The 27,577-nt window shown below is 38.1% G+C and overlaps 1 protein-coding gene across 1 annotated transcript in view; it reads right to left on the reverse strand.

Annotated features, from left to right (window-relative positions):
* Positions 1-3,185: 3,185 nt before the first annotated feature.
* EIF3H (eukaryotic translation initiation factor 3 subunit H) overlaps positions 3,186-27,577 on the reverse strand; it is an 83,244-nt gene continuing 58,852 nt past the window's right edge. The window contains exons 3-8 of the mRNA XM_084507785.1: positions 19,877-20,044; positions 18,298-18,397; positions 16,778-16,927; positions 8,756-8,876; positions 5,949-6,081; positions 3,186-3,448 (exon numbers count right to left, since the gene is read on the reverse strand). Coding sequence (XP_084363911.1) covers positions 3,351-3,448; positions 5,949-6,081; positions 8,756-8,876; positions 16,778-16,927; positions 18,298-18,397; positions 19,877-20,044 — 770 coding nt within the window. The 3' untranslated portion in view covers positions 3,186-3,350. The remainder of the gene's footprint in view (positions 3,449-5,948; positions 6,082-8,755; positions 8,877-16,777; positions 16,928-18,297; positions 18,398-19,876; positions 20,045-27,577) is intronic.

Consider the following 27,577-nt stretch of genomic DNA (forward strand, 5'->3'; position numbering starts at 1 on the left):
ATGCAGAAATGGAGAAATTCAGGTTCTAAAACATTTAGCCATTTGGAAGAATATTGTGTGGAGGTAAGAAGAAAATGGACATGATAATGTGCATAGAATAATTGGGGAAGCCGTGGTTTCCTCCGTGGGAGCAGTCTGCTGCAGAATAGTTACAACTCAGATGGAAGTTGCTCCAAAAGGAGTGTGGAATAACTTGGGAGTGTGGAATACTGCTTCGTAACTTGATGTAGGGATAACAGCATGCCAACTACGTTTGGATTACAGAAAAGTTCTTCCCCATTTGGTTTAATTTTCCTTAAATATTAATGTTAGGGATTAGTCACTGATAACAACTGTGGAATTAACTAAGGAATCGCATGTATTTTCTTAGTTTACCAAAGTATGGTCCGAAGTGCAACATCCTTTCCTACTGCCTGTCCTGAAGATAATTTCAGAGCTGTCAACATAATCAGACATTTCAGAACATGAGAAAGACTCAGTGATTATCCTGCTCCACTCTGTGCTTATGTCAGAGCAGGAGCACACAGTTCATTATGAGAGTCCTCAGAGAGGGTGTTACCTCTAACTACAGGAACTTTCTATTTATGCAATACCAAACTGCACCCACCCTACCTTACACCAGCAAAACCTTGGGGCCTAGGAGCACACCCCGTTAGCAGGCAGTACCAGCGATGTGACCAAGCTAGAGCTGCCACTTTGGGCGAAGGCACTCCCCACAGGCTCAGTTATGCACAATTAGTGCATTTTAACAGCAGCAGTGGGACAGAGGCAGTGAATGTCACAGTAAATTGGGAGAAGAACCCAAATATCAGCCAACCAGAATAAAGATGGCACATTTTGTTCTCCACGTGCATATGCAGTACCTGAAGATGGGTGACGGAGATAGGACCTCCATGCAGAGGCCTTGCTGGACAAAAAAATGACAGGTTCACTGATGGAAAAAAAGTCAGTGCTGACAGTAAACAACTCTGTTACTGTCTCTGTGGAACTACCATGTGCAACACAGAGCAGTTCTCCTATGCAGCTCCTCTCTATGTGACTCTATGTTCATAGGTTTCGATGCACATGTGAGCTACTTTATGCAACAGCAAAAAGATTTTGTACTGCAGCTCACTACAGATATTAGAATTCACTGTCTTTTCATTATTAATGTGGAGAAGTATAGGCAAAGAGAGCAGAGCAGGTACTCTGAAAAGAAAGCAGGTGGGTTTGTGTTTTTGTTTTTTTTAAAGCCTAAACTCTGTATGACTGCTCAAGAAAAAGAAGTTTTAACTTCTTTAAAGGTGAATTATAAAGATTTTAATGTCACTGCATATTTATTAGTATAAAGAAAAGCCTTCCACAGCCAAGGATGTGGAAAAATTGTGCTGTGATAATTAGAAATGGGAAGGACATGTCTTACAGAGAATGAGCTGCCAAGCTCACTTTAGGTAGAGAGTGTGTAAGAGCCAAGTTCCAGGAATCCAGAGATTGTGGGGAAACCTGACACAGCCCCCTTTAATTCTTAACACCCACAACATTTGTAGACTGACAGCTTCAATTGACTCCACCTCCCTGGCTCAGGTAGACTTTCCCTATTATTTTTTTCACCATGACAAATGACCCAAGTATGATTTGGAAGTCAAATCACCTCCAGAAATCTACTTTTGCTTTACCTGCCTTTGTATCTCATTTCCCTACCTGACTCAAATCCCTACCTTGAGAAGCCACAGATCTCTACTTAGGTCTTCCATATTTCTTTGTAGGCTGTAACTGACATCAAGCACACTCAGTTAAGCTGTATTAAACTCACTCATCTTGTTAACCCCCAACACAGCAAATTACTGCACTCACATTTACATCCACAATTAAAGACCTGACTCAAACACATACTTTGTTTTTAACCTATTCCAAGTATTTATTTTGCTAACACCTTTTTGTGTGGACCTAGTATGTATGTTAGTGCTGCTTCCTTCTATAGACAGTCACTACAAAGCCAGTCCTTTTTTATTCCCAGTTATCTAGAAGATAGTTTACTTCTATCTCAAATGTCCCATCTTATTCTAATTGTTCCTACTTCTCTTCCCTAGTATTTTTTTTGGTCCTTCATAAAACTAGAAAATTAACACTGTTTGAATATTATTTGTATAGGAAACAAAACAATCACTTGGCACTGCAGCAGGACACTTAATAAATCTTTGTTTTCAGATAAGTTTACTGTGTGAAAGTCAACACAAGGGTGACCAAAGTTTCCAAGTCAAAAAAAAAAAAATGAGACTGGAAATTTGCCAGATATTTGAGGGCTGAAAAAAATTTGCATACATATTTACATAAATACCACAATCACTATAGTTAAGACTGACAAAAACAAGGTCCTACTCTAACCCCCAGTTTTCACACATTTCTGACTTTCCAAAACATTCACCTTGGAGGCTGAAATTTTCCATACTGGGTTTGTATTTAGAGGACGTTATTCATTAACAAAAAAAAAAAAAAAAAAAAAAAATCCTTCAGCCATTTTAGGCTCTCAGAACTCATCACACTGTGACATGTAAGAACTTTTTTTTTTTTAAAAAACGACAGTAACATGAGCAATTTGCCACATATTAAACCCTTTAATCAATGTTCTTAAAAAGTAAAGTAGCTTGAGTTCAGGAATAAATACACGTGCAAAGGATCAAGTTAATGCAGAGTGGTGTAAATGGACACAATACCTACACTAGCTACTCCAGGTTAGCTAGTTCTACAAATTTGATCACGAAGACATCACTAGCATATCACTGGACTACAGTCCAGTTGGTGGTGACAGTGGAAGTGGGAACACAGCCTAGTGTGATATGGTGGGGATCAATCTCCAGGGAATACTAATTTCATATGCTGCAACCGTGAAGCCTATGAAATACTTGCAACATGGAAGATCCAATGTGCCAGACTGTCCAAACAGATTAAAATAAAAACAAGCAACTGTTCCAAGTGACTGGCTTATTACGGCTGTAAATTCTCACTCAAAACTGGGAAAATGTAAATTTCTTCTGTGAAGTCAGCTATACTGAACATTTGTAATAACTTATTTTTATGTAAGATTCCAAGTTAAACCTGTATTATTTGCTATGACTAAACACAAATAACCGCCAAGCACTTAGCAAACCTGAGTGACCACAGAACATTCCAGCCCAATATGGCCAACAAATAAGGAAATACTAAAATATCATTAAAATTTGCCTTTTATTTTTCTTACAGGAGAGTTCTGCACAAACCAACATGACTGTTTTACAAGACTTTTTTTCCCAATATACCAAATTTTCAAAAGGATTATTAACAGTATAAAACTGTAAATAACTTTTTCTGTTGAGGCTCATAGCAAAGTTTCTTCAGTTGTTGTAATCTTGGAGAGCCTGAGCCATGAAAAGCTTGCCCAAGTTCTGTGCATTGAACTCCTTAATATTCTGACAGTAGGTATTAATTTGACCTGTCAAGATGAAAGAAGAAAAAACTTTTTCAGTTGTGAAATTCAGGAAAGACATCCTAGAACATGATTTTTAAAATGCCCCCCCCCCCTAAAAAAAAAAAAAAAAAAATCAGTAAACCATATAGGATTTACAAAGCTAAACAACCAAAAACAGATCAACTACTCTACACTTAAGAATTCATTTTCAAAATTCCCAAATAAGTTTGGGAAAAGTAATAAACTAAATCAGCAAACTAGGTAAATTTGTACCCTTCTCCCCCCCAATTTTCCTACAATTTTGTTATTTACAATTTCTGAAAAGACATATGACAGTAAAATGTACAAACATTTTTTGTGGCTGTATTAGAAGCTTAATCACATTAACCAACTGTTCAACTTAGTTGCTCTATAAGTACTATAAAGCTGATTTTCAGTTTTGTTCCTATGCATCTGCTGCCCTATTAAAATACTATAACAAATATTTTCCACTAGCAGATTGAAAGCTGTAGTACTCCTGTTTGGCATTTTGCTAGCCTTTTTTTTTTCCACCTAATATTTCCCTTTATTAGCTATTTCAAAAATCATCAGGGTATGGAGACTTGTCAGTGCTGTACAAATCAAATGCACCCATCAAAACATTTTTATACAAGAACTGCTACAAGTTATTTCCCCTGTTAGCTAGGAATAGCAAAACATGAAGCCAGTTTAATCAAAATTAAGACTATTTAGAAGGCCAATAAACTCTCAATCTAATGCTCTTTTTAAAAAGTTTTTTTAATGCCTCAGAGACAAAAGAGCTAAGTTTCATTCTTTATCCACAAACTTTACTTCATCTGAATTGAAGTGAATCCTTCAATTCTTCCCCTGACTACAGTAAAAGAATAAATGAAGCTTTGGCTGAAAACTTTTTTTTTCCTTGAAGTATAATAGTTTTTAATTCCTTCTCTTCTAGGAGATGATTCATCTGAAGCATATCAACACTACCATAACACACGTGTAAGACACGTGTGCACACAAACCTGTTTTGTATATTCTAAGCTATGCCAAAGCCAAGTGTGTAAATACGTTACTGCTGCTAGGATTCATTCACTGTTAAAAACTATCAAGACAATAGTTTTCTGAAAGACTCTGGATAGAATCATAAATCAAGAACATTACTTCTTTTAAAAGCAGCACTTATTAGCAGTGTGAAAAAATATCAATACTAATCTAATTATTATTTTTTTAATGTCAAATTACTTACTCTTTCAATACTCTGAACTACCAGGACTTCTATTTAATTTTCTCTCAGTGCAAACCAATGGTGATAACTATCTGATCTAAAATGCCTCCTGTAGTTTAAAGAAAGAAAATTGAATTCTCATGACATTTTCCAAACTTAAATTACTTAGCAGGACATCTAAGTTTTCTGCTCTCTTTTGCCATTGTGAAATCCCAGCTACTTTTGCTTTTGTAGATGGTAAGGGGCAAACAACAAGTTTTGGAACAAACCGTGGCTACACAATGCAACACACCAGAAAACTGAAGGAATATGGGGGTAAGACAACCAAAAATACTGCTGCTTTGTTCCCGTTTACATCTTCCTTCACCTTGAGGTCTGTAGAGATGGGGGATTGTTTCCCTAGAACTCTGTCCATAAAGATTAAAGAAATGAGCTCAATTCTATGGGAAATTAAAAATACAAATTCTCAGCTTTTGCAACAGCCAGTTCAACACCTAGGGATGTCCGCGGTAACTTAGGGCTGCAGAAAACGAGGCAGAGAACTGCTCTGACTCAATAGTTCCAGCCCAAACAGCTTATTCCTGCCTCCCATCTGTACAGCCCCATAGCTTCTGGAGTTGAGGGAGGAGCTGGGCTGAATGCAGAGAGCAGCTTGACTGCAGCATTCACTACACCCATTTGGGCAGAGAGCCACGCTCTGTAGGGCATTTCTCTAGCTCTGCTTTCAAATCCCACTTCACCTTCTCAGAACAGAGCCAGGAAAAGGCTCCTGCTGTTGCTCCTGCCCTTTCCCAGCAACCTGTGAAGCACATATGGCCAAGCAGGACCTAGCTACAATGTCTGAGTAAGAAATAAAAGGAGCAAGGCTCCATACATCAAGTTTAGAGCTTTACACAGCCATTCTGCTTAAACACAGTGGTCCACTTTTATAAAAACACTTATGTTCTTATCGGTACCTGTAACATGCCTCAGTTACTTCCCTAGATGGTTTAAAATTGTTCTGTGTGGAAGCTCACTTTCTAACAGAGGCAAGGACTTCCTACTAGCAATAAAGTTATTATTCTTAGATACCTTTCTTTTTGTGAATATTTCGGGCACCAGGACTATGGATCAGTTTATTGAAACCACTGCCTTTGACCAAATGAAATAGCATTTGGAATGCAATCAATGCCAAATTGCCACACCATAATGTCAAAGGTAATGAACAATTAAGATGACTTCTAGGGTAACAACTGCATTTTCCCCCAAGATAACATTCATATACAAAAAGATGATTCAAAGAGCCTGCTGGGACATTACCTGCAATAAGGAGCGATTCCATTCTTGCAGGGGGCTGTGGTGGTTTAAAAAGTTTATTGATGTCCTCTTCAGGAAGAGGGGCTTCCCCTCGACTTTGACGCTGCATGTTTTCTTGCTGACGTCTCTGCTGGTACTGAAAATAAAGCAACAGAAACAGAATGCAACAGGACTTCCAAAGCACTGATAAGTATTTATTTTCAGATGCTTTTTGCCCAACTAGCACGTGTGTTTTCAAAACTGCATTTATCCATACAGGGTAAAGAGTCAAGTGAACTGCAAATACCCCCTTATTTCAGATACAAAATGACAAAGTGAAAAAGTAGCCCAAGCTCTAAAAGGTAACCCCACATGCAATTCAGTTTATTTCAACTCACTTGTAACATGTTTTTGATTTGTGTTGTATTTTTTAAATGCCTCCCTTTAAATACCACCCTCAAGTCAGCACCTTTAAGAAGAGAGGTGCTAGAAAATTATGCAGTGCTGAAGTGGTATGGATTGCTTTTTTTTTAAATGCTTTTTGTAGATGTAAATACTGTATCTAACAGAAAGATTTCAGCATAGTAGATAAAACCTCCCCAAGCAAAAAAAAAAAAAAAAAAAAAAAAAAAAAACTAGGTTAGAATATGAAGATATAAGAAGCCATTACCTCAAATAGTTATATAAAGATAGAAATTCCCAGTTTTATGCAAGTTAAAGGTCAAAACAATATTGATGTGAAAGGGGAAGAGAACTTGATTAAACAAGGTATTTAAAGCCAAAAAATATCAACTCTAAACTAAGAACAAATTCATGGCTATAACAAAGTAAAATGGCTCATTTTTCCATTTGAGTTATTTAGATGTTCTGCCATTTCCATGTCATTTCTTTGTAGGTTACCACAGGATATACTAAAGGAGCAGTTTTTAGAAATTAACCTGCTATTAAAAAATACTGAGATTTGTTTTCAGCACTTCCCTTTTCCATGTAGATTATTCAAACAGATTTTATGGCAGCTGATCATTTTTTAAGCTATTAGATAAACATTTATTCTTGCAGAAGAACATACATTCAAAAACACGTATGTGAGATTTTGTACTGAATGTCAGAGCCAGGAATTAAAGTTGTAAGCTTTGTCTACCAGAGTCCTCATACTCAACACAGAAAAAAAAAAATCCTTAAAATAAACAAACCAAATTGTACAGGGTGTTTTCTCTCACTTAAATGTATCTGTGCACAAGAGTTTTGAGAACAGTTCATACTTGGTGGCATACTGAAATGAAGTAATTTTTTTTCCAGTAGTAGTGACAAATACATGTTTTTGGACATTGTTAAAAATAAAATCTTAAATGCCCATATTTGTATGTGAATTTCATGCAGCCTCTTCTTTCTTTGCATTACCCCATTCACTTCTCAGCAGTCTGCCTATTATTCTCTATTGAAATGGCTTGTTCTTAATCACAATTGCTCCGTTTTAAAAATGAAATTAAGACCACTAACTATGCTGCAATGAGCCACTACTAAAGCAGTTATAGTTAGTAAAGCAATGAACTGGGACACCATGGAACCTACTTGGGTCTGCTTTTCCAAATAAATAGAACCTCTTGTTATTCACAAAGCCTTTGAAGTGTATGCCATCTTTCTACTCAAATTAGGCAGCAAAGGAAAATAAATCTTCTGAAGATAACATACAGGAAGCTTCTATGTCCTCAGGAATCACGATGCCAGGACAGACCACTGATCAAGCACTGCCTCCTTAAAATACTCCCTATTCAAGTTATATCTAAGTGAAAAAAGCCAATTTTGATTTTAAAGTAGTCAGTGATGAAGCATTTCACATGAACCATAGGTACTCTAATACTTTCTACAGCAATACCTGCAATATTTTATCTGCAAACTGGCCTGTCCCAGTTTCAGTTGGCCAATATTGAATCTTGTCATATCTCTGTCTGTTAGACTAAAGAGTTCAAATTTATTTTTCACATAGGTACTTCTTGAGTAAGCAGGTCACTTCGTAACTTCACTTATCACATGAAGCAAATTGCATTCATTAAGATCTGCTTTCAAGGCTTTTAAATCATTCCCATAGAGCTTTTTGCCAATTTACCAGCCTTCTTCTATAATTAGACACAGTATTGCTTTATCAAATGCAGCAACAGCAATTAAAGTCTCAAAATCACAGTATGGTTGAAAGCTGGAAGAGACCTCAGGAGGTTATCTGGTCCAACCCTGCTGTTCAAGCAGGGCCACCTAGAACAGATCTCCACACTCAGTATTCCCTAATCAGATTCTTTTGGGTTTTAAACAGCTCTTTTGGCATTAGGAATTAAAAGCCAACATCACCTGATCAGTATCACCGTCTACTGATACAAACACAACTGAAATGTCATTGCTGATAAGAGGACAGTCCGCTGTCTTTTCCGTCTGGGCTGTTTCTTTACTCCCAAATGCATGACTGTACGTGATGGTATTAAAACACAGAGTTTGCTTTAGAACACTTCACTTGAGATGAAAGAACAGGAAGTACACTTACTAATCCACTAATCCTCATGTCCACAGCACATTTATCAACGATTTTGTTTATCATACATCACTAACAAACAAGTAAAATAGCAAAGACAAGCCAATCCACACCACGTGTCAACAGAACTGAATCCATTTCATGATTCCCCACTGGCTCTAACATTTTATAACTGCATTTAATGGACATGTTTCTTTAAGAATTTTATCTTGCGTAGATCCAGACCCAAACCCATCTGTCTTGGATAATACCCATCGAAACGATCTTTCATGGAAAAAGTCCTTTCATTCAGGTTTTCCGTATTACCAACCTGGTGCTTTTGCTGCTGCTGCTTGCTTACATTCCTCAGGTAGGTATTGTATTTAACAATGTCCTGGCTCATCTCATCCACTCTGTCCATCAGCAGCTGCAAACTCTTCCCAAGGTGATTACTAAAATACAAAAATCATTCCTGAAAAACTGAATTTATTAAAAAACACAAAGTATTGAAATTGAACATTCAAGTCACTTGACAAGCTTTTCTGCACTAATGGCAAAGTTTGCAATTTTTATTTATTTATTTTTGTTCCTTGTTATATTTATTCATATATATACACATGCGCATATATGATATCTTACCTGGTGTCTCCTCCTCTAGTGTCTTTGCCACATTGCAATTATAACATTTAAATGTTTTGGTCTTTGCAAGGAACCTCATAGTTATGAAAAGCCTTGCTTGAATTCACTGATATTACAGATCCAGGTTAAATGTTTAAAAGAAAACATCTGACACTTTTGTGGTGACATGCAACAATGAACGACGTTCCAGGAGATCTTTTATTTCAAGTTATTGTTAGGTTTTGTTTTTCTTTTCCCAATATTTCTGACCCGCAGCAGGGATAGTTAAATATTCTTCTGAGCTCTATCTCATTCACTAAACTATCAAACTACGCCTGTAAGTTCAGCAGACACCACTTGATTTTCGCTGTTGAGAGGGAGCGTTGCATCCAGCCCAGCCAACTCCACATTCCATACCATAGGCAACATGGAAGCAGCTAGGCTGGGCGCGTCCAGTTCCAGTTATGCGATCTACAGCCTTGGCCAGACAAATGCAGTCTGTTAAACAACTTTTATTGTAACCATTTTTAGCAATCAATTCGGTATTTTGCAGGAACTTAAAGGTATAGCTTCCAAGTCTAAGTTTTGGAACTTCTAAGGTTGGTGCCCATGGAGACAGTATTCACCCTAAATTGTGTTTACAGGGTAGTGCGGTAAAAAGAAGGATACTCACTGCACTGTATTGATCCCTCTGACCAGAACCTAGCTCGTTAGCTCCAGTCTAAGCCTTACCCAGTCCTCCTTGGCTGAAGACCAAGGGCTCAAACAGCTAAACTCCATTCTTCTCCTCCTCAACTGCAATCCGCTAGTATTCATGGAGTTTCTTTCAAATAAAAGCTGTTTGGTGCACTTTTGTCAGAATCCTATCATTCAGTTGTTGCTTTTCCTCATTATCTGAAATTCCTACAGCCTTTTACAATGCATTCCCACCAGCCTATGGACTGGGGAAATTAACTGGAAGAGCCAGTAGGAAATAGGGACATTATGTAAAAGGGAACCACACATGTGATACTACGCACATCCCTTTTCAAGTGCAAATTACTCACCAAGTCCACAAAACTGACAGCTGTAGACACTCGTAATGTACTGAAGCATGAGAGGATACCTGCTGAGAATATAGCTGAGGACACTTCATCTACAAGTACTGGAACAGCTATTTCACTTACCGAGCAGCCTGCTCACCCAACAAAAGGCTTTATCAGTAGTTTCCAAGTACAATTTATTTACAAGCCAGAGTTTTAAACCTCCAGTTGACTACAAGGGCAGATGGCGACAAGGACTTCAGCTACACGCAGCAGAAAGGCGCCACTATAATAATTATTTTTAAACTTAGAGTACTTTTTCCTTTCAGTTCAACATTTCAAGTATTATGATATTTAGAACCGTGGAATATTGCCATGGCCATGGGTGTGCATATTTTCAGGTTTTTATAGAGTTTATATTATAGCGAGTTAGCGTAAGAACTGGATATTATCAGAAATGCCTATGTAGGTACACACAAATGGCCTTGTAGGGTATGTGGACATCAGGAATACGTAATTATTTTACAGATAGTGTCCGTATGAAATATAGCTGGTTACAAAGAATGATTTTATGTGAATCTCTCTGGGACCAGCTTAGCACAGCAGAATACTGAAACAGGGAGTTATTGTTAGACATTGCAGTAATATAGTGTTTGCTCTCATTGCCAGGGAAACAAAAAGCTAAAAACAGATAACTTAAACAGATGTGAACTGAGACATGAAGTGATAAGTATGCTCCAAATACAGGACAAGCTTTTTCCTCAGTTCTCATATGCTTGATACGATACCCTTTTTCATTCCATCTCTTAAAGAATATATAAAAGCAAATAGAAAGTAATTTGTAAAAATCTCTAGGTGCAATCTTTAGGTAAGTTTTATTTAGCAGAAGTTTATTCTGGTGAGATTTAGAAGGTTAAGTTGTGTTGCTCCAGCCCATAAAACTCACCATACACACAGAGCCCAAAAGCTCTTTTAGGCATCTCCTTACCTTCTGCACTCCTATAGAAAAATCTTAAAAAAAAAAAAAAAAAAAAAACACTGCTCAGTACCTAAACGTCTCCTACAGTTTAATGCAATAAAAAAAAAAGTGCACATAACTGTTGCTCACGTAACCATAAAGACTTAACTTTCCTACAAGGCTCTGTGATAGTGAAAGGTAGACAACAGTTCTGCACGTGCATGTGACAAGTTGTTCCTGGTCACACAGAAACTGCATTTTCAATAGATGCAATTCAGTTAGCTGATTTCGTGAGTCAATGCCATCAAGATTAAATTTAGATTAGCAAGAAGTGACCAATAACACACCTGCAAAGCAAAACCAGCTGGTGCTGAGAAACCAATGTCCTTGCTAGATGTGTTTCAGGTGGGATCACCTATCAAACTTGGTCACCTATCAAACTTCCAGAAATTACCATTTGATACTTATCTGTGTGGTTTGGATGGCATCATCAAAAATGAGGAAAAGGGGCACACACATACAAATTGTCAAAGGGAAGTCTTGTTCTTGTAGGGAAAACAGGCTAGAAAACACGGCCTGCAAAGTAATGGTTGGTGCTGTGCACTTCTGTAACAGCCTAATACTCAATAGGGTATTACCCTTCAACAAAAAGGGCCTTGACACACAGATTACTTCCAATTTCTTATTGAAGGATTATCAAAGATCAAATAATTCTGAGGGTGAGAAGCAAAAACCTGTGACTGTACTACCCTAATCCCTACGTAAGTCACAGTTCTTGTTATTCTGGCTGATGAGCACTGCATTTGGCAGTGTCATGGTCCAGCTTCCATGAGGAAGAAAACATCACCTACGTATTAACTGCACTCGTGTATCACTCACTGCATGAGTGCATCCTGTTAGGATACAGATCTGGCTAAAAGACCTGACTGTAAGCTCCCCTCTGCGTGCAGGAATGCTCGTACCACCAGAGCCTCCCTTTATGGATGCATTTTAAAGAGAGCAAAGGTGCGGTTTGCTCTTGCCAGCACAGCCAGTTTAAGAGGTTCCAGCATCAGCATCTTCCTGCCTCTCCCTCTCCCTTTGCCCAAGGATTACAGCACTCTCAGCTGTATGGATTCAGCTGTTTGCGTGGGCACACTTTAAACTGTTTCAGTGAAATAGTCTACTGTAAATGCAAAAACACCCTCTGTTGGGGTTTCAAAAAAAAAAAAAAAAAAAAAAAAAAAAAAAAAAAAAAAAAGAGAGAGAGAGAGACTGAGAGAGACTGAGGGAAAGGCTGGAAGGGAAGAAGAGTGGGAGCCTGACTTTTTCCACCAGACTATTCCACAAAGCTATTTGTGCAGCCATACTCCAAAACAGATGAGGGAATAAAAATCTTTGAGGGTGGGAGGGTTGTAGAGATGAAATGGGGGTAGTGGGGAGGAATGATGCAAACAGCTGGGGGCTGGAACCTCAACTGGCTCCGCTTCTGTAGGATTCATAGCGTGGAGCTACACATGAAGCCCACATTTCCCTCAGCATCTTTAATCGAGAAAGGACTTCAGATGTACTTGCTGAAGGCCTGAAACATCCAAAACGCAGCCCTCAAGTCAAACACCAAAGCTTAAAAAATAGGCAGCAATTCCCATTGTTTTCAGCTTCCCATGTCCTGCTCATCATTTCAGCTTTCTCTACATACAGGGCCTGTGGGTCTCATAGTTTGCCTTTCTGGAGAAGCCCACCTACCTGCACTGGCCCAGGAGGGAGCAGAGGCACACAGCCCCAGGAATCAATAACCATGCTGATCCATGGACCTAATTTTGGACTATGGAAACACTGAATCTGGAGATATCCAAAAAAAGATGACCCTGCAAAACCACCCATAGTCACCCTAAAATAAAGTAGGTGAGCGGGTCCGTTTGTTCTGCTGGCACCCTGGCTAAAGATGATGAGAACAGGGAGCACCAAGAACACGCTGTATCTGCTACTCTCATTTTCCACTTTCCATCAGTCATGCTGAGGCTCCTCTCAGTCGCTGCTTTTCGGGAAAGGTGCCACCCTGCACAGCGTTTCTCCTCCTGGGAAGAGCTGCTTTTTGTGGATTAGAGAGGTACTGCTGGGCAAAGCACATCTTTTTGATTAAATATTTCTAAGGAACATTCCCACCCCACTGCTTAGCAGAAGAACTTGTTTACATCTCAGTGTTTCAGCCTGAATGCAACCTGCGCTCTTTTTAAGAGGATTTTGTTTGAATGAGATATGTAAGTCAGGAGTCTCAAGCTCCATTCCCTTTTCTACTCTGACTTTGATGTGTGCCTTTGGGCAACACATTTACCCTCTCTGTGGCAGCTTCCCCCATCTGCAAATTAGAGATTTTCATAATTATCTTAATAATCCGTTAAGCACACTGCAATTTCTGAATAAGCAGTACAATGTATAAAGGTTAATATCGCTTCTGAAAGCCAAAGTAACCCTCCTTATGTCACTTTTGCAAAAATACTACATCTGATGTTTGAGAAATCTATCTGCCAAGGAGATGTTACTGCAGTAAATGTTCAGCACATGTTTGCTTCTACTGACGCACACTATTAGAAAAATTGCTTGAGACAAATTGAGATATTATAGAACAACCCTATTATGAAGCTAGACCACAAAAAAGCTTTTTTTAATTTAAACTAGATCATCAATAGAATAGGGAAGAGATGGATGAGAATGGGAAAGTTGGTTGTAATTATTTCTCTGAAGATCTGGAACATTATCTGACAGGATTTTAATTCTTGAGTCTCTATCAAAAGACTGGCAGTACTCCAAGGTCTTCAAGACATTTTGGTCCTTAAGGGTAGCAGGAGGATAACAGTTTGAGCAAAAGGCCTTTACTTGCTATTACTTGCTGGCTGTATGCTATTCTGCCTCTAACTTCTCTCCCTAGAATATTCCAGTCAATTCACATTTCAGAAGAGAAACACAGATTTATGCTCAAAAAGTAAACTACTGAACTACTACTATACAATTATCACAAATGTACTTCAAAAGGAAAAAGATATTAAGGTGCAGTCAAAGTACCTCAAATAGGTACAGCTTCAAACTCAGACAAGGTGGGTGGCTGAACATGTGAGAATCGTGATGAAACAAACACTCCAGAGGAGAATAACCATGGGTAAATAATTTCATTGCCAAAACCATTGCTTCAGAAGATTATAAAAGGTTAAGGGATGCTCCCAAAGGACCAAAAATCCCACCCCAAACCCTAAAATAAAGTAGCCTTAAAGTTATTGCCAACTAAGTCTACAGTGGCAGTGAAGTTCAGTGGAGAAGACCCATACCGACATTAAAAAAAAAAAGTTGGTATCTGAGATGTTTCAGCCACAACTATCCAAAGACAAAAACAAGGAAATACAAAATGAAAATAAGAACTCCAGAAGTGCAGCGGTTTGAACTCCCCTACTTCAGGCAATATATTCTTTGAATTCAATTACCAAGATTTCTCTATCAAGTAAAAACGAGTTAAATATTTAGGCAAGCAGTATAAGTCACCCTAACAAGAGTAAATGAGCATTTAAATGTTTCTCATTTGCCAGTTGAGTCATACCAACGTAAGATATCACTGAAGGTAACCTGCGTGGTAACTAAAAGCAGCTACAAGGAATTAAAAAAAAAAATGCACATACAATAGCCTCCAAACAAACCCACTGGTGTAATTTCCAAAGCTTTAGCCTGCTTCAAATCAAACTAAGCACCTTAAGCTCCTTCAACAGACCAGGTGAGCAAGAAAGGAATGCTGCCAGGAGAGTCCGTTCAAGAGATGTAATTCTGAAAACTGATGAATTGGTTGAACTCCCCGTTATTAGGAAGTTCTAGACTTCGGCAAGCTGAAGAAATTACTGTCAGGATATGGGATAGTAACTGTGTAAGTTCAGAGAAGCACAAAAGGCACTTTCAACCAGATTTATCAATAATCCATTTCCACGGGTGTCCTTGTCAAGAACAGCAAGAACTGGTCCTAAGAAAACACCTATTGAAAAGAAACTTCGATTCAGTAAGAAAAGGCTCCCCTTTTTTCCTTGTTGAGAAAGATTCCTAAGCACAAATGATGGAGAGTTCCCTCTTTCTCTTCGGCTCACGTTTTTCTGTCTCATCTCTGATGTGTAGACCAACACAAAAGCCTGCCTTGTACCTGCTACAATTCCAACACTGTCATTCCAGAAAGAAAAGTAATCTGTATGGTTACTACCTTCTGACTTGAGTCTGGGTAGCAGTACAGCACAGTTCTACAAAAGGTGACAAGCTGCTGAAAAACTACCTGTGGTTTGTGATCTGTTCAAACTCGTTTCCATTTCCAGGATTGTGTTATGTGACTAGTAGCAGCCTGTGTTAGGACCCAGGTCACTGGGAATCCCAACCCTTTTCCTTTTCCTTTCCTGTTCCCAACAGGAACAAACCCCCAGAAGCAATCAAGTCCAAAACTATCTTGTCACCTGGACACCTGGTGCATACTCAGCGTGGTCCTCCTTTTGCCTGTAAAGTGGTAGATAGAGCCCACTCATCTCCCACATCTAGCACTCACCCTCTCCTCAGATGGCAAAAGTTTTGTGATCTTTGACAAAGCAAAGAGCCTGATAAAGTCTGGAAGTTGGGCAGTTTGGATACCTCAGCAAAAATACTTTATCAATCAATTAATTCCAAGGTGCAAAGATGCAGCAACTGTACTGAACAAAATTATTAATTAAATACCCTTTGTGACAGTAGTAAATTCCCAGGCAGGGTTAGATCTGTTCTCTTGCCCAAGTTCTCTCAGTATCAGACACCTCAAGATGCGCATGTAAGCTCTGGAAAAGGAAACAGAGCAGAAGACTGCAGTACATGGGCTGCTAGCGATACCGAACCATTAACAACAGCCTTACGTGGTGAGGTTGCTCGTGTTCAGCTAATCTGGTTGGCAGAGTAAGGAGAGGAGATCAGAACCTTCGCAGATAATACCTTGAGGTAAAAAGTATTACACTCCGAAAACATACTGGTGAATAAATCCAGTTTCTATGCAACAAGATACTGCATCATTTTGTGCATCGGGTTATTTTTATCAGCCCAATAATAACCAAATTAACTATACTGCATCGTGTACGATTTAAGCACCACCAAATTTCTGATCATACTGCTGGAGGCCACGCCTACCTTGTTATCACAAATAGACTTTTGGAACAAAGTGTTACAAGAACAGAATTATTCTTAGATACAGTTATGAGAAGACCACTCTAAAAACTCTTAATTTCTGGCACCATGAATGCTGGTCGTCATAAAAATCAAACTGAGCATGTTTGCCAGTTTTTCAGACAGATGTTTTTTTTTTTTTTTTTTTTAAAGTGCATCCTGCAAACTAAAGTAGGACAAATGTGATTTATTTTTTATTAAAATCATATACAGGATTACCTAAGAAATACTTAATAAATTAAAGAATATTTAACAGATTAATTTGCCTTAATTTTCTGAATGCTGGTATTTTCTTGAAGTGAAGAAATATACACTACTGGAAGAAATACACTGTTCAAGTAGTACAGGTAAATACAGATTGCAGACTGATTTTAGTCCTTGAATTTAATGCTATTGTTTTACCATGCAGCTTTTCCTTCAGCAAAAACATACGAAGGGTAAAGTCTTAACCCCATTAAAGTCAAGGCAAAGCTTCCACGGACTATAACGAGACTGGGATTTCACCCAAGGTGTTAAACTGTGGTTTGGGAAAGCGAATAAAAATACATCCATTATTGTAACAAGTACTTACCTGCTAGCCAGACTGAGCAATTCATGTCTATCGGCTACTGCGGATTTCTTTTCCAGTTCCCACAACATCACATTGATCAGGTATGAATTCTTAATTACAATGGGCACTTCTTCAAACATGTTTTCATAAGCAATATTTGCTTTTTTCAAGCTGTGAAACAAGTTAAAAATATTTATTAAAATAACCAGTAACTGCCTTGTTTGTTTTGTTAAACTGTTGCTCCAGCTACATTAAATAGGCAATTTTGTTAAAACTCACGATTTTCAGAGTTCCATAATCAAGCAAGAGTCGAGTCTTTTGGTAAGAGATGATTTGCATGGCAAAACCTCACGTTTACAAAGACTAGGAAAAGCTGCTCTAGCAAAAATTCTCAGAAGTCAAGCAGCTGCTTTGCTCACTAATACATTACTTACATGAAAAAGCCTCCAGCAAGACTGCACTGACAGGATTAACTCTGCCCCTTCCAAAATGCTTTTTTGATTTCCCTACCATCAGGGTTTCTTAAATAGAAGTGAACAGTTAGTTACCACATGACACTGAAATAGCTTTAAAGTTGTAACTGCTACGATGTACATGTAAAACATTTTCCCCAATACCTAAATAATTAAGAATTTTACTGATCAAAATCAGATTGACAGAATAGTGTTTTGGAACAATTAAATTCTATGATGGATATTAAAACATAACTTTGTAGAGTATTTTTTAAAATATATATATAAAATACTTTGATTCTTTTACTATGAAGTAGATACTGACAACCTTCCATAAAATCCAGAAATAAAGGCATGATATATAAGTTTCTAAGCAAATATATCCTTAACTTCCGTGTGTGCAGAGGGAATTTTGAAACAAAAACATTTGCCTTTTTTTTTTTTTTACCAGATTTGTTTGTTCATTATGCAAATTTTATCTTTAGACATAGAAGAATGAAATGATTTAGTTTCTCCTCAATGAATAAAGTTTAACAAGTGCTTGTGCTTTTGCTGTTGAACACCAAGCTGTTTGGGGAAAAAGAAGGCAAATCAGTGCTACTCTACTACAAGCAACTACTCTTTTGAAACAGAGTAATTATCCTACTTTTACTCCAGAAGATTGTGTCCACATGGGGGAGTTAATTTGGAATAAATATAGAAGACCAGCTATTCCGGAATACCTGTTCAATTTTCCTTCTGGAAAAAAAGAGCTCAAAGACAGACCAGCTATTTCCCCTTCTTCCCCCTTCCCCAATATTTTTTGACTCTGTTCCCATACACAGCTACCTTCACCATGTTCCTTACAGCTGGCCCGCTGGCCATCTCCAAAATCAGTCCAAGTTCCCCCACTTCTGCCTTTAAATGCCCAAAGACAGACTTTCGTTCCTTCTTGGCACACTGTATCACTACACATAATCTATCCAGTTTCCCCAGCACACGCTATTACATGAGATTTTTAAAATACGGTATTTCATCACCCCACGTACCTTCCTGCCTACCAAATAATCCAGGTAAAGCTATGAGAAAACATTCTTTTCAATTACTTACGCTTCTGGAGAGAAGTCTTTTTCCTTGCAAACTTCCATCAGCTTGGGAGTCAGCCTATATGCCTTCAGTGACAAAGACCCTTGGGCAGTCTTAATAGGATCTGTAAACAAAAATGGGGGAAGATTGTTATAAACCCCAGACTGCTTTTTATTTCAGTATATGAATGACAAACAGGAGGCAAAAAATCTAATTCTTATTTTAAAATTCAGACAACACACAATGGAAACTATAGCAAAAGTATTGTACTGAAATGTAAAATACAGCTGAACTATATACAATGAGTCTAATTAATAAACATAACTTGACGAACACAGAGGGATATAGACCCATTCTACTTATAACATTATTTCCCCATTAATGGTATAATTCACGTTTTCTTTTTCCTTCATGTGAACTATCCACATAACTCATGTAAGAGCTACTCTCATTTAAATATTTTTCCCTCTAGTTATTACGCAGTAAATCAAAATATTCGTTAAGCAGCATTTTACATAAAAAAAAAATTATTTTAGAGTTGCAGTAATCCAATTCAGATCAAGTTGCCCCGGTGCTTCACGCACAACAATGTAACCGGTCCATAGAACAATTAATTTTGCCTTGACACACTATACGGAACTTAGGGGGAAATTTTCTAAACAAACTGTTACATTCCTAGGACAAAGAAGCTTAACACTTGCTGCATGATAACGGCTGAAGCATGCCAACATTAGAATAAAAGCTGTGTTAACATTCATGTTGTCTGAAACTTAACACAGTAAAACTTTTAGCAATCGGTGATAAAATGAAAACCAAAATAGACTGAAACAAGTGGAAAATTCATCAAGGTCTGATGATGCAATGTTTCCAGCCAATATAAGTATACTTTAACAACTTGTTCTTTACTGTAATCCAATTGTTAACATACTGAAACAATTTTGGGGCAGCTCATAAGATTGATCGTATTCATTAGTATTTTTTCTGACAGATACTCAGGACGTTACATTTACTTCTCAGCTGGAAACTATATGCAAGTCTGCCAGATATGGCAAACTGTGAGTGTTTGGGGAGGGGGAAGGCTATAAAGCTGTTAAATTGCCTACGGTTCTGATACAGCACAGAACATCTGGTCTGGAGAGCTTGAGGAAACACCATTAAATAGGCAGAAAAGAAAAAAATCTTTGTGCTAAGAAACAGTCCAGGTTTTGTATGCTTCTGTCAGAGGTATAAAAAAACTTGGCAATTCGTGTCATGATTGGTCAGTCACGTACAGAGCCAGACACGCTAGCAATCGGGGTTTGTTAGACATCTGGTCGAGTTCCACCAGCCCCTCCGACGAGGGAGGGGAGATGAAGGAATAAAAATGAAGCAGCTACTCCAGCATTCCAAAACGTACACATCAGGGCTCTGATAGCAAGAAAAATAAACAGAAAGAAGGAAACCCTGTCTAGACTTAGCTGCTGCTGAGGCTGCCGTAGACACAGGGTTGGTATTTACTTGAAAAGGCCTGCCAGGCTACTCTTACAGGCAAAAGACAGAATACAAAAATAGTAGTAATAATATTAAGAGGGGAAAAGAATAATAAAGGAAACCTCATACTAACCGTAAATGAGAACTACAGACTCCTCAATTGCGTGCTGGTAACTGAACTGGGAGTCCAGGAGGGCACGGGTGACAAAAGAGCCGTAGTATGTGGACTGGTACCAGCCAACGTGAAGATGATCAATGTTTACGTGGCGAAGGCTTCGCATCATTTCCATCTGGTATTGAACTAGATTAAATACAAAGTACATTTGAAAAGTAAACTTACACAACCCGTACTATTTCTAGAGAGAGTTTAATATTAAATGACTGAAACGTATTTTTTTTTTTCATTGTTGCAACTGCATAGAGGTTTGTTTATTCACTACTGGACTATCTGCAGGAGAGTCCAGAGCTTCCTCAGAGAGTAAGACTAGCCTAAGTAAGCAGACTTGTTCTTTTTTCAGCTGTACTTAATTGTTAACATGATCAACAAACTGTTACGTGTCATTTACACTGTCTATTACCTTGCTAATTCATAAAAGAAATTCAGATACTGGGTTTCATTAAGCAGTAGCAATCTACCATTTTGTAAGAAAAAAAAAAAATCATGAGTTAAGTTATAATGCTGTCAGGGATTAGATGATTTTTAGAATGAAAAGGAAAATTATTTAATGTATATAAGAAATAGGAGAGAAATCATTTGAGTCTTCACCATAATTGAAAACTGCATTTTCAGTATTGTAGTTTGGGGCACCAGCTATAGTTGTCAGAGAGTTTTGATTCCATTTATTCTCAACTTTTTGACACTGTTTCTTTTTATACACACAGAGTATATAAAACACACATCTTAAACAACAGAGAAATTTCGTTGATTGTTACACCAATAGCTGTAATATTTTATTTTACCAATGAATAAAATTTTGTTTTTATCACATGCCTCATGAAAACAGATTGCCTTGATGGAAGAGCATTCTATGAAGCAATGCTTAACATGATCCTAACAAGCAGATCCACACACCTTATCACTTATCAGACCTTTTAGACACTGTGCCCGCTGATAAGGGAGCAGATTTCTGTGTGCCCATGCTCACAGCCAACTCCTAGGAAATCAGATACAACACTACAGAATCCTGAAGTTTTGTCTGCAGCTGCAAATTCACAAATATAAAACCAACTCGACCCTGTGCATTTATTTTTGTTGTTTTTTTCCCATGGCTTCTCCTTGCACAGATGAAAATATGATATTCATTATAAAAGAGAGCAACAACTTAATTAGAGGACAGAACGTGCTAAGTGTTCAGACCCCACTTCGTATCATATCCAGGAGAAAAAAAACAATTATATTCTTTAAAGATATAAAGAGATTTTTCAAGAATGGCCAAACATTTTCCAACCTATCACAGAAAACACAAACTAAATTCTGCAGCCTGCTAGCTCTTTTACATCGCCATATCTTGTTAATTGTATTTTTAAAGAAATCTACATACATCTACATGATCACTTCCAGACTTTTTCCATCAGCATATGTTGGTGCTTGCATTCTGTTTCATAATCTCAACATACATGACTTACAATTTGTGTTTCACCCAGGACACCAATGATAATCTAGCATCCCAAACTAACATGCAAAACCATCCATGCTACAGTCTGAAACCCCACGTGCTGCATGCAGGGAAAAGGCCTGCACCTCTTGGTGTCAGTAAACCAAGGCAGATGTAAGGATGCCACTACACACCTCTGGACAGACAGGTAAATGGCTTGAATTGATCAAAACAGCTATTCTGAAGTCAGTATGAAAACCTTCCCCCTTGCCAGACTGAAATAAAATAAATTTTAATCCTCCTTTCATCACACAACTTACAGAAATACTAGCCACTTCCAAAAATCCTCCTTACTCAGCAGCCTGTGCTGCATTAAGTAGTATCTCAAGACATTTCCCACTTTTCTCACAAAAGCAAAGCCAAGATTCAGCTTGTCAGAGAAGCTCCTTCCTTAAATTTAAAAGTTTTGTTGTTTTCTCTTGTGTGCACATCAGGGGTGGGGGTGTTAAGTCTACCTTTTAGAATTAGAACTTATTAAACACAAACTTTGCCCAGAACTATAAGATTACTGCAGGGACCACAATTTTGAACAGAAAAAGCATATGATACATTTATTAAAAGTGGAAAATTCAGATGGAATAGGCTTCTTTGGTTAAAAAAAAAACAATGTTTCTTAAAGTTTCATCTGTGTAGAAAGCGAGTAAGACTTGCTTTTGAAATTACTTGCTAGGACATGAAATTATGGTTAAATGCTTTCCAGCTAGATGAAATCATGAAAAGGAAAAAAAAATAGATATGGATTTTCAAAAGCAGTTGGGGGAGAGAAAAAGTTTGAGAATTAAATTTAGTGTGGATTAAATTTAATGTGGATTTTTAGATAGCTGAGTTATACTGCTCCTGGCAGTGGAGACTCTCCTATAATTGAGGACACTAAGTACAGGTAGCCACATGGTGATGGAAAAAAGGTATTTTACATACAGATTCCTGTGAAATCATACGGTCAACCCATTCAGATAATTTCTCCCTTAAGAGATCTTGAGAAGATGCTGAAGACCAGGAACACCCTAAGAAAACATGCAAAACTTTAAAAACCTGAATAAGGCATAATCACACTCTTAAAGGAGAGGTAACCTGTAATTAACTTCCAGGAAAGCTTCTTTACTAAATGCAGTATAACCAGCAGCGTGTGACTGAACATAAGTTTGAGAGATATCACATAGAAGAAAAAGGACTTGCTGAAAAGCATCCAGATTCAAGTCAGCAATTCCTCCTCCGAAGACTGTTAGCAGTTAGATGATAATGAAGGCAATAGCGGAAAAAAATCTCAAAGAACCAATAAAGCATCAATAGCTAACATCTCTGCCTTGGGAAAACAACTGCAGAAATTAAAACATGATGCAGTCCCCACCAGAGAGAAATGGAAAAACTCTTTTAACCAAACATATATATTTTGTAACACGTATTAGCTGCTAGATAGCTCCAACAAGCTGTCAACTTGCACAAATGGGTAACAGCTCCCAAGTTGCTTTTGTTGTTATCATTACCGCCTTTTCTTTAAATTTTTTTGCCCAATCTACAGAACATCATCTTTCTACCTACAACTTAAGCACAGATTAGGCAAGAGCTTTTTTCCTATCCAGTCCCCACTCTGCTAGGACTGGAGAAAGTCATGCATTTCACCAGGGAGTCCTCTGGTTCAACTCACAGGATTTGGAAATGTGGGTGCCCTCCTCCTTCCTGAGCTATGCTGCAGAGGAGCCACCAAAAAGCGCCACCAAGACTGAGAACGCCCAGAACTTACATGAGCAAGGAAAAGGACAGGGGAAGGGTCAATCAGACTAGAAGACTGTTTTCATTTAAACAGTGAAACCTGTGTTTGAAGGAAATTATCTGTTCAGAAGCTTCGTTATGATGAGGCAAGCTATCAGTCACGTTTTCACTTCTCATTGCTTCCCACATTGAGAACAGGAATACCATAACGCAGGACCCTGCCTCCATCTCCTGAGCATCTGCAAGGGTGGATTTTTTCAACAGAGCTCTTTTTATTATTATTTTATTTATAGCAAAAAAAAAAAAAAAGTATTCTTCCTCTAAAATTGTATTTTTTGTATGTTTGCAAACAAATTTAACAGGTAGGCAGAAGGGAAGAAAAAAAATCAAGGCACCTAGTAAGCATAATTCTAATTTATCTACAGCTGGAAAAGAGAGCACAAAACCGTACAGAATGGGTGCTTTGCTTGAATCAGACTGCTACTTGTGTGAATTTGTACTAACAAAATCCCTTAACTGAATACAGAAACAGAAGAGACTATTGAAGTAGTTTGGTGGGTATTTTTTCCCTGATTTATACTAAGTTTTAACAAACCTGTTGTACAGGATTAAAGAAAATATTAAAATAGCATCAACATTTTCTCCTTTTCCAAAAAATACTGGCAACATTAGGAACTACCTAGGATTTAACATAGAAGAGGTATATCCCCTACATTAACAATAAGAAAATAACATACACAAATTTATTATATAAACAGAGACACAGCCAAGAACTGAGCACTGATGTGGTGACCCATTTAACACTGGGGACAACTCAGCCATATTCCTTAAATATCTTAAAACATCTTTGGTCAATAATTTTACTATTCGAGCCTAAATTCCGAAGAGGAAAAATCAACTGAGATATTATTACTATCAGTGAGATGCATTCCCAGCTGCCCATCTTCTGACTGCTGGCAAATACCAGATGTGCAATCCTGATCAATACATTTGATGGCACTTTAGATGCACAGGACCTCAACTTCCAAAACGTATTTCAAGTTGTTACATCTTAGGAAGTCTGGTTTGAAGAGTGGCAACCAGAAGAGAACTTCGTACCAGTGCCATGTGCTGTGGACTGGTTTGACGCCGCTGCTTGTCCTGCTCTCTGCAGCGCCCACTAAACACCCCTGGTTTTACCAAAGAAACTAAAAACCTCGACTGTTAGCATAGCCTCTGGGCTGGATTTCACACTTCGGCGTCTGTCTTGACTCATATTCAGCAAATTGGTGCTTCAACTACAAATTCAAGCAGCAGAAGTTCCATGGGTCTTCACGGGGGCACGTCAAGTGATTTCAGGAACGATTTTGAGACCTTTCCTACACCTTTCACCCCCAAGGGCCTTCTCAAAGACTGCCTGGACTACCTGAGAATGAATATTATTTCCTCGCAGAACCTCGAGAAGTCAAAAGACAGATACACTGAAGTCTCTCCAAAGACAGAGGAACTGCCTTCTGCACCAACACGTCTCTGGATTCAACCAATGACATGGGCATGGCCAATTTTAGTTATTCTGGTCAAGCTACATTGAAAACCAGCCAAAACATCCCTTTTGTAGCACCGCTTCTAACATGGCTAGTATTTTTCAGGCAATAATTTGTCTCTTTTGAAGTGCTACCATGTGGTAGCGAGCATTCTAAACAAGTGCTATACACTCCACGGTACTTTTTAGCAGCACAAAAAATTCTGGTTTTTCTATGCATATTAAGCTCTGCCAAACCACATGTATGCTTCAGACAGTATCTTCAATGACTAAAACAAGTTAGCAGATGCTAGTTCAAGGAACTAGCGTATGCATTTGAAAAGAAGGAAAATTGATTTATTTAATTTAATTAAGCGCAGAGAATTATGGAGACAACAGATTAATTCATTTCCCTCCACACATACACTCTCAATTAATTGTCCAAAAAACGAAGAATCACACGGACTGCCTCCATCGATAACAACTCGGATTGTGAAAATACGAATGTGTCACAACAGCCAACTTATTCTGGTGAAAAAATAAAGAAATAGGAGGGGTTGGCAAAGAGAAATAAGAAACCAAGAAAACAGTTAATTCCAGCGATGGCAGTATTTTACCTGAAAAAGCCTGCAGATACCACTGAAACGTATTTCTTAAGCTTAGGACTACAACACACATGTATGCATGTACATGTATTTGCAGATTTTTATCTATATCCAACCCCCACCTTCTCTCAAGACAAATGCACAAGCTTAGTAACTCAACAATTCACCTATTCAGGGAGAAAAAAAATTAAAAGTAAATATTGCCTTCCTCAATAATATTCATTTCCTCCTCTGAAATATCAAGTCGGTTACAAAACAGTACTCTATTTTATGCATTTTTGCTATAGCAGGCTGAAAGCACCTGATCTCCTCTAGACTTGGAAGCTAAGCAGACCAGGGCCTGTGAATAGCTGGATGGGAAAAAAATCACCTGAAAGTAGGCAAAAGTCCAAGAGTCATAGTCAATCACAAGACCACAAAAACAAAAGTGAGTCAAAAGACTTAATTCAACTCCACTTCATTTGCTACATTCAGGGATTAAAGAAAGGAGGGCAGAATAAATTTGTCCAAAGTGAATTAAATTTTTTCTTAAGGAATTGTTACATTTTAATAAGTTAGGAATTCTGGTGAAAAAAATGCATGCCCGTGGAAAAGCATGAATGTTTTGGTTTCTTTTAATAGAGACTATGGGATAAATGGAAACAAATCTGGAGCAATCACCTCCATTTATGACATTGATGCTGCTGCTGTATGAAGAGCAATCCCAGCTGTCTTCTGAGTACATGATCATTTGCTAGTTTCTCAACACTTTTTAAGCCTGAAGACCTTCATTTTACAAGAAAGAAGGGGAGAGGAACAAAAGAGGGAAAACTCAATTAACTATTAATTGTGCAGGCTCAGCAAGTTCATTCATTTTTAAAGCCGATCACAATTCAACCTTAGTTTGACCACAGCACAGAGTGATGTCAAGTGAGAGCTGTGCAGAAAAAGCGTATGATAGATAGCTAGAGGAGGTACCTTAATCTGTAGGTGAACAGGAACAAGAACAGGAACATGATGATGGGAGGCTTGGCAGTACCTGCACATGCAAGGGTGGCTGTCCTGGAGTTTGGGACCACACCAGGAGAGGTGGTGATCCCCAACCACTAACTTGGTGCTCGACAGAGGCTGCTCCGAGACGCGGCCCAGTGCAAGGCCGCGCTTCCTACCAGAGGAAGCAAAGCAGGAAGGGACAGCTGCCAGTTGTGGGAATAAAGAAGGATACAGACGAGTTTTCAGAGGAAAGGAGTAAAACAAGGGAATGGGGAACGTGGGGATGTGCGTGACAGGACAACGTAAAGCAGCAAGTGGAAGCACACCACTTCCTGCACATGTGCTGGCACTCGCCCAGTGCTCACTGACAGCAAGCTTGGGGCTCCACTCTAAGCACATAACCACCGAATAAGGAGGCAATCAAACCAATCAAGCTATTGTGAAATTTTATTAAAACATAAGTGAATGCTCAGATAAGCCTTCGGAAAAGCTAAATAAATCTTACTGGCCACAAAACTCCCTACGCAACTCAAGGTAAAAGACACTTGTGCTGTTTCTAAACAAACACCCAAACCTCAAGAAGAGCCTGGAAGAGTTGGGCAAGACCATCAAGATGACTTCCAAAACTGTCTTTTGAAGTATGCAACAGCATTACAAAGGATAAAAGCATAATACTAACACTTCCAGAAATACTAAGACACTTCGGTCCTCTAAAAAACATCTTTTTTAATACAGAAATCCATTCTAAACTAACATTTTGAAGTTAAAGTTGAAGTCAAGCAATACAAATTTTACTAGTTTGTTAACAATGATCTTTAAGAAGGAATTGTCATAAGACAAATGGAACACATTGTGAACGTCTTTTCACTATATATCTGGAATAGTTTTCTTGACATTTATATAGAGAGCTACATCTTCACATACCATACAAACACTCATCACTTAATCCTAAACCTCCTCCTATAAGGCAGGTAAACATATCTGGTATCTAAAATTTCCATTTGGCTTACTACACTACTATTTTTGGCTGTTGGCTGGAGATGCATCTAGTACAATATTGAAATCTCCATCAATAAAAAAAGTTTCAATCAGCACTACATTGTCATGATAGCAGTAAATTATACTACTAAAAACTGCCATCTGGCCAACCTAATTGTTGCTTTCCTTGTAAAAGAGCAAGAAGATGCAATCTGATTTCCTAATAAAAATCAAATTCCTAGGGAAAGCATCAAATGTTTTCTATTAGGAAAGCATTCACATAAATTTCAGCACCTTGAAGCCTTTACTTATACAATTTCAGTCTAGTGAGTATGATTCTAGGTGCTAAAATGCAAAGATTAAAGGCATGAAAGGGAGCCAGTATGGTCAAAACCCAAGCTCAACTGTTGGTA

This window comes from Aythya ferina (genome assembly GCF_964211825.1).
Source record: "Aythya ferina genome assembly, chromosome: 2".
In the NCBI taxonomy this organism is placed as follows: domain Eukaryota; kingdom Metazoa; phylum Chordata; class Aves; order Anseriformes; family Anatidae; genus Aythya; species Aythya ferina.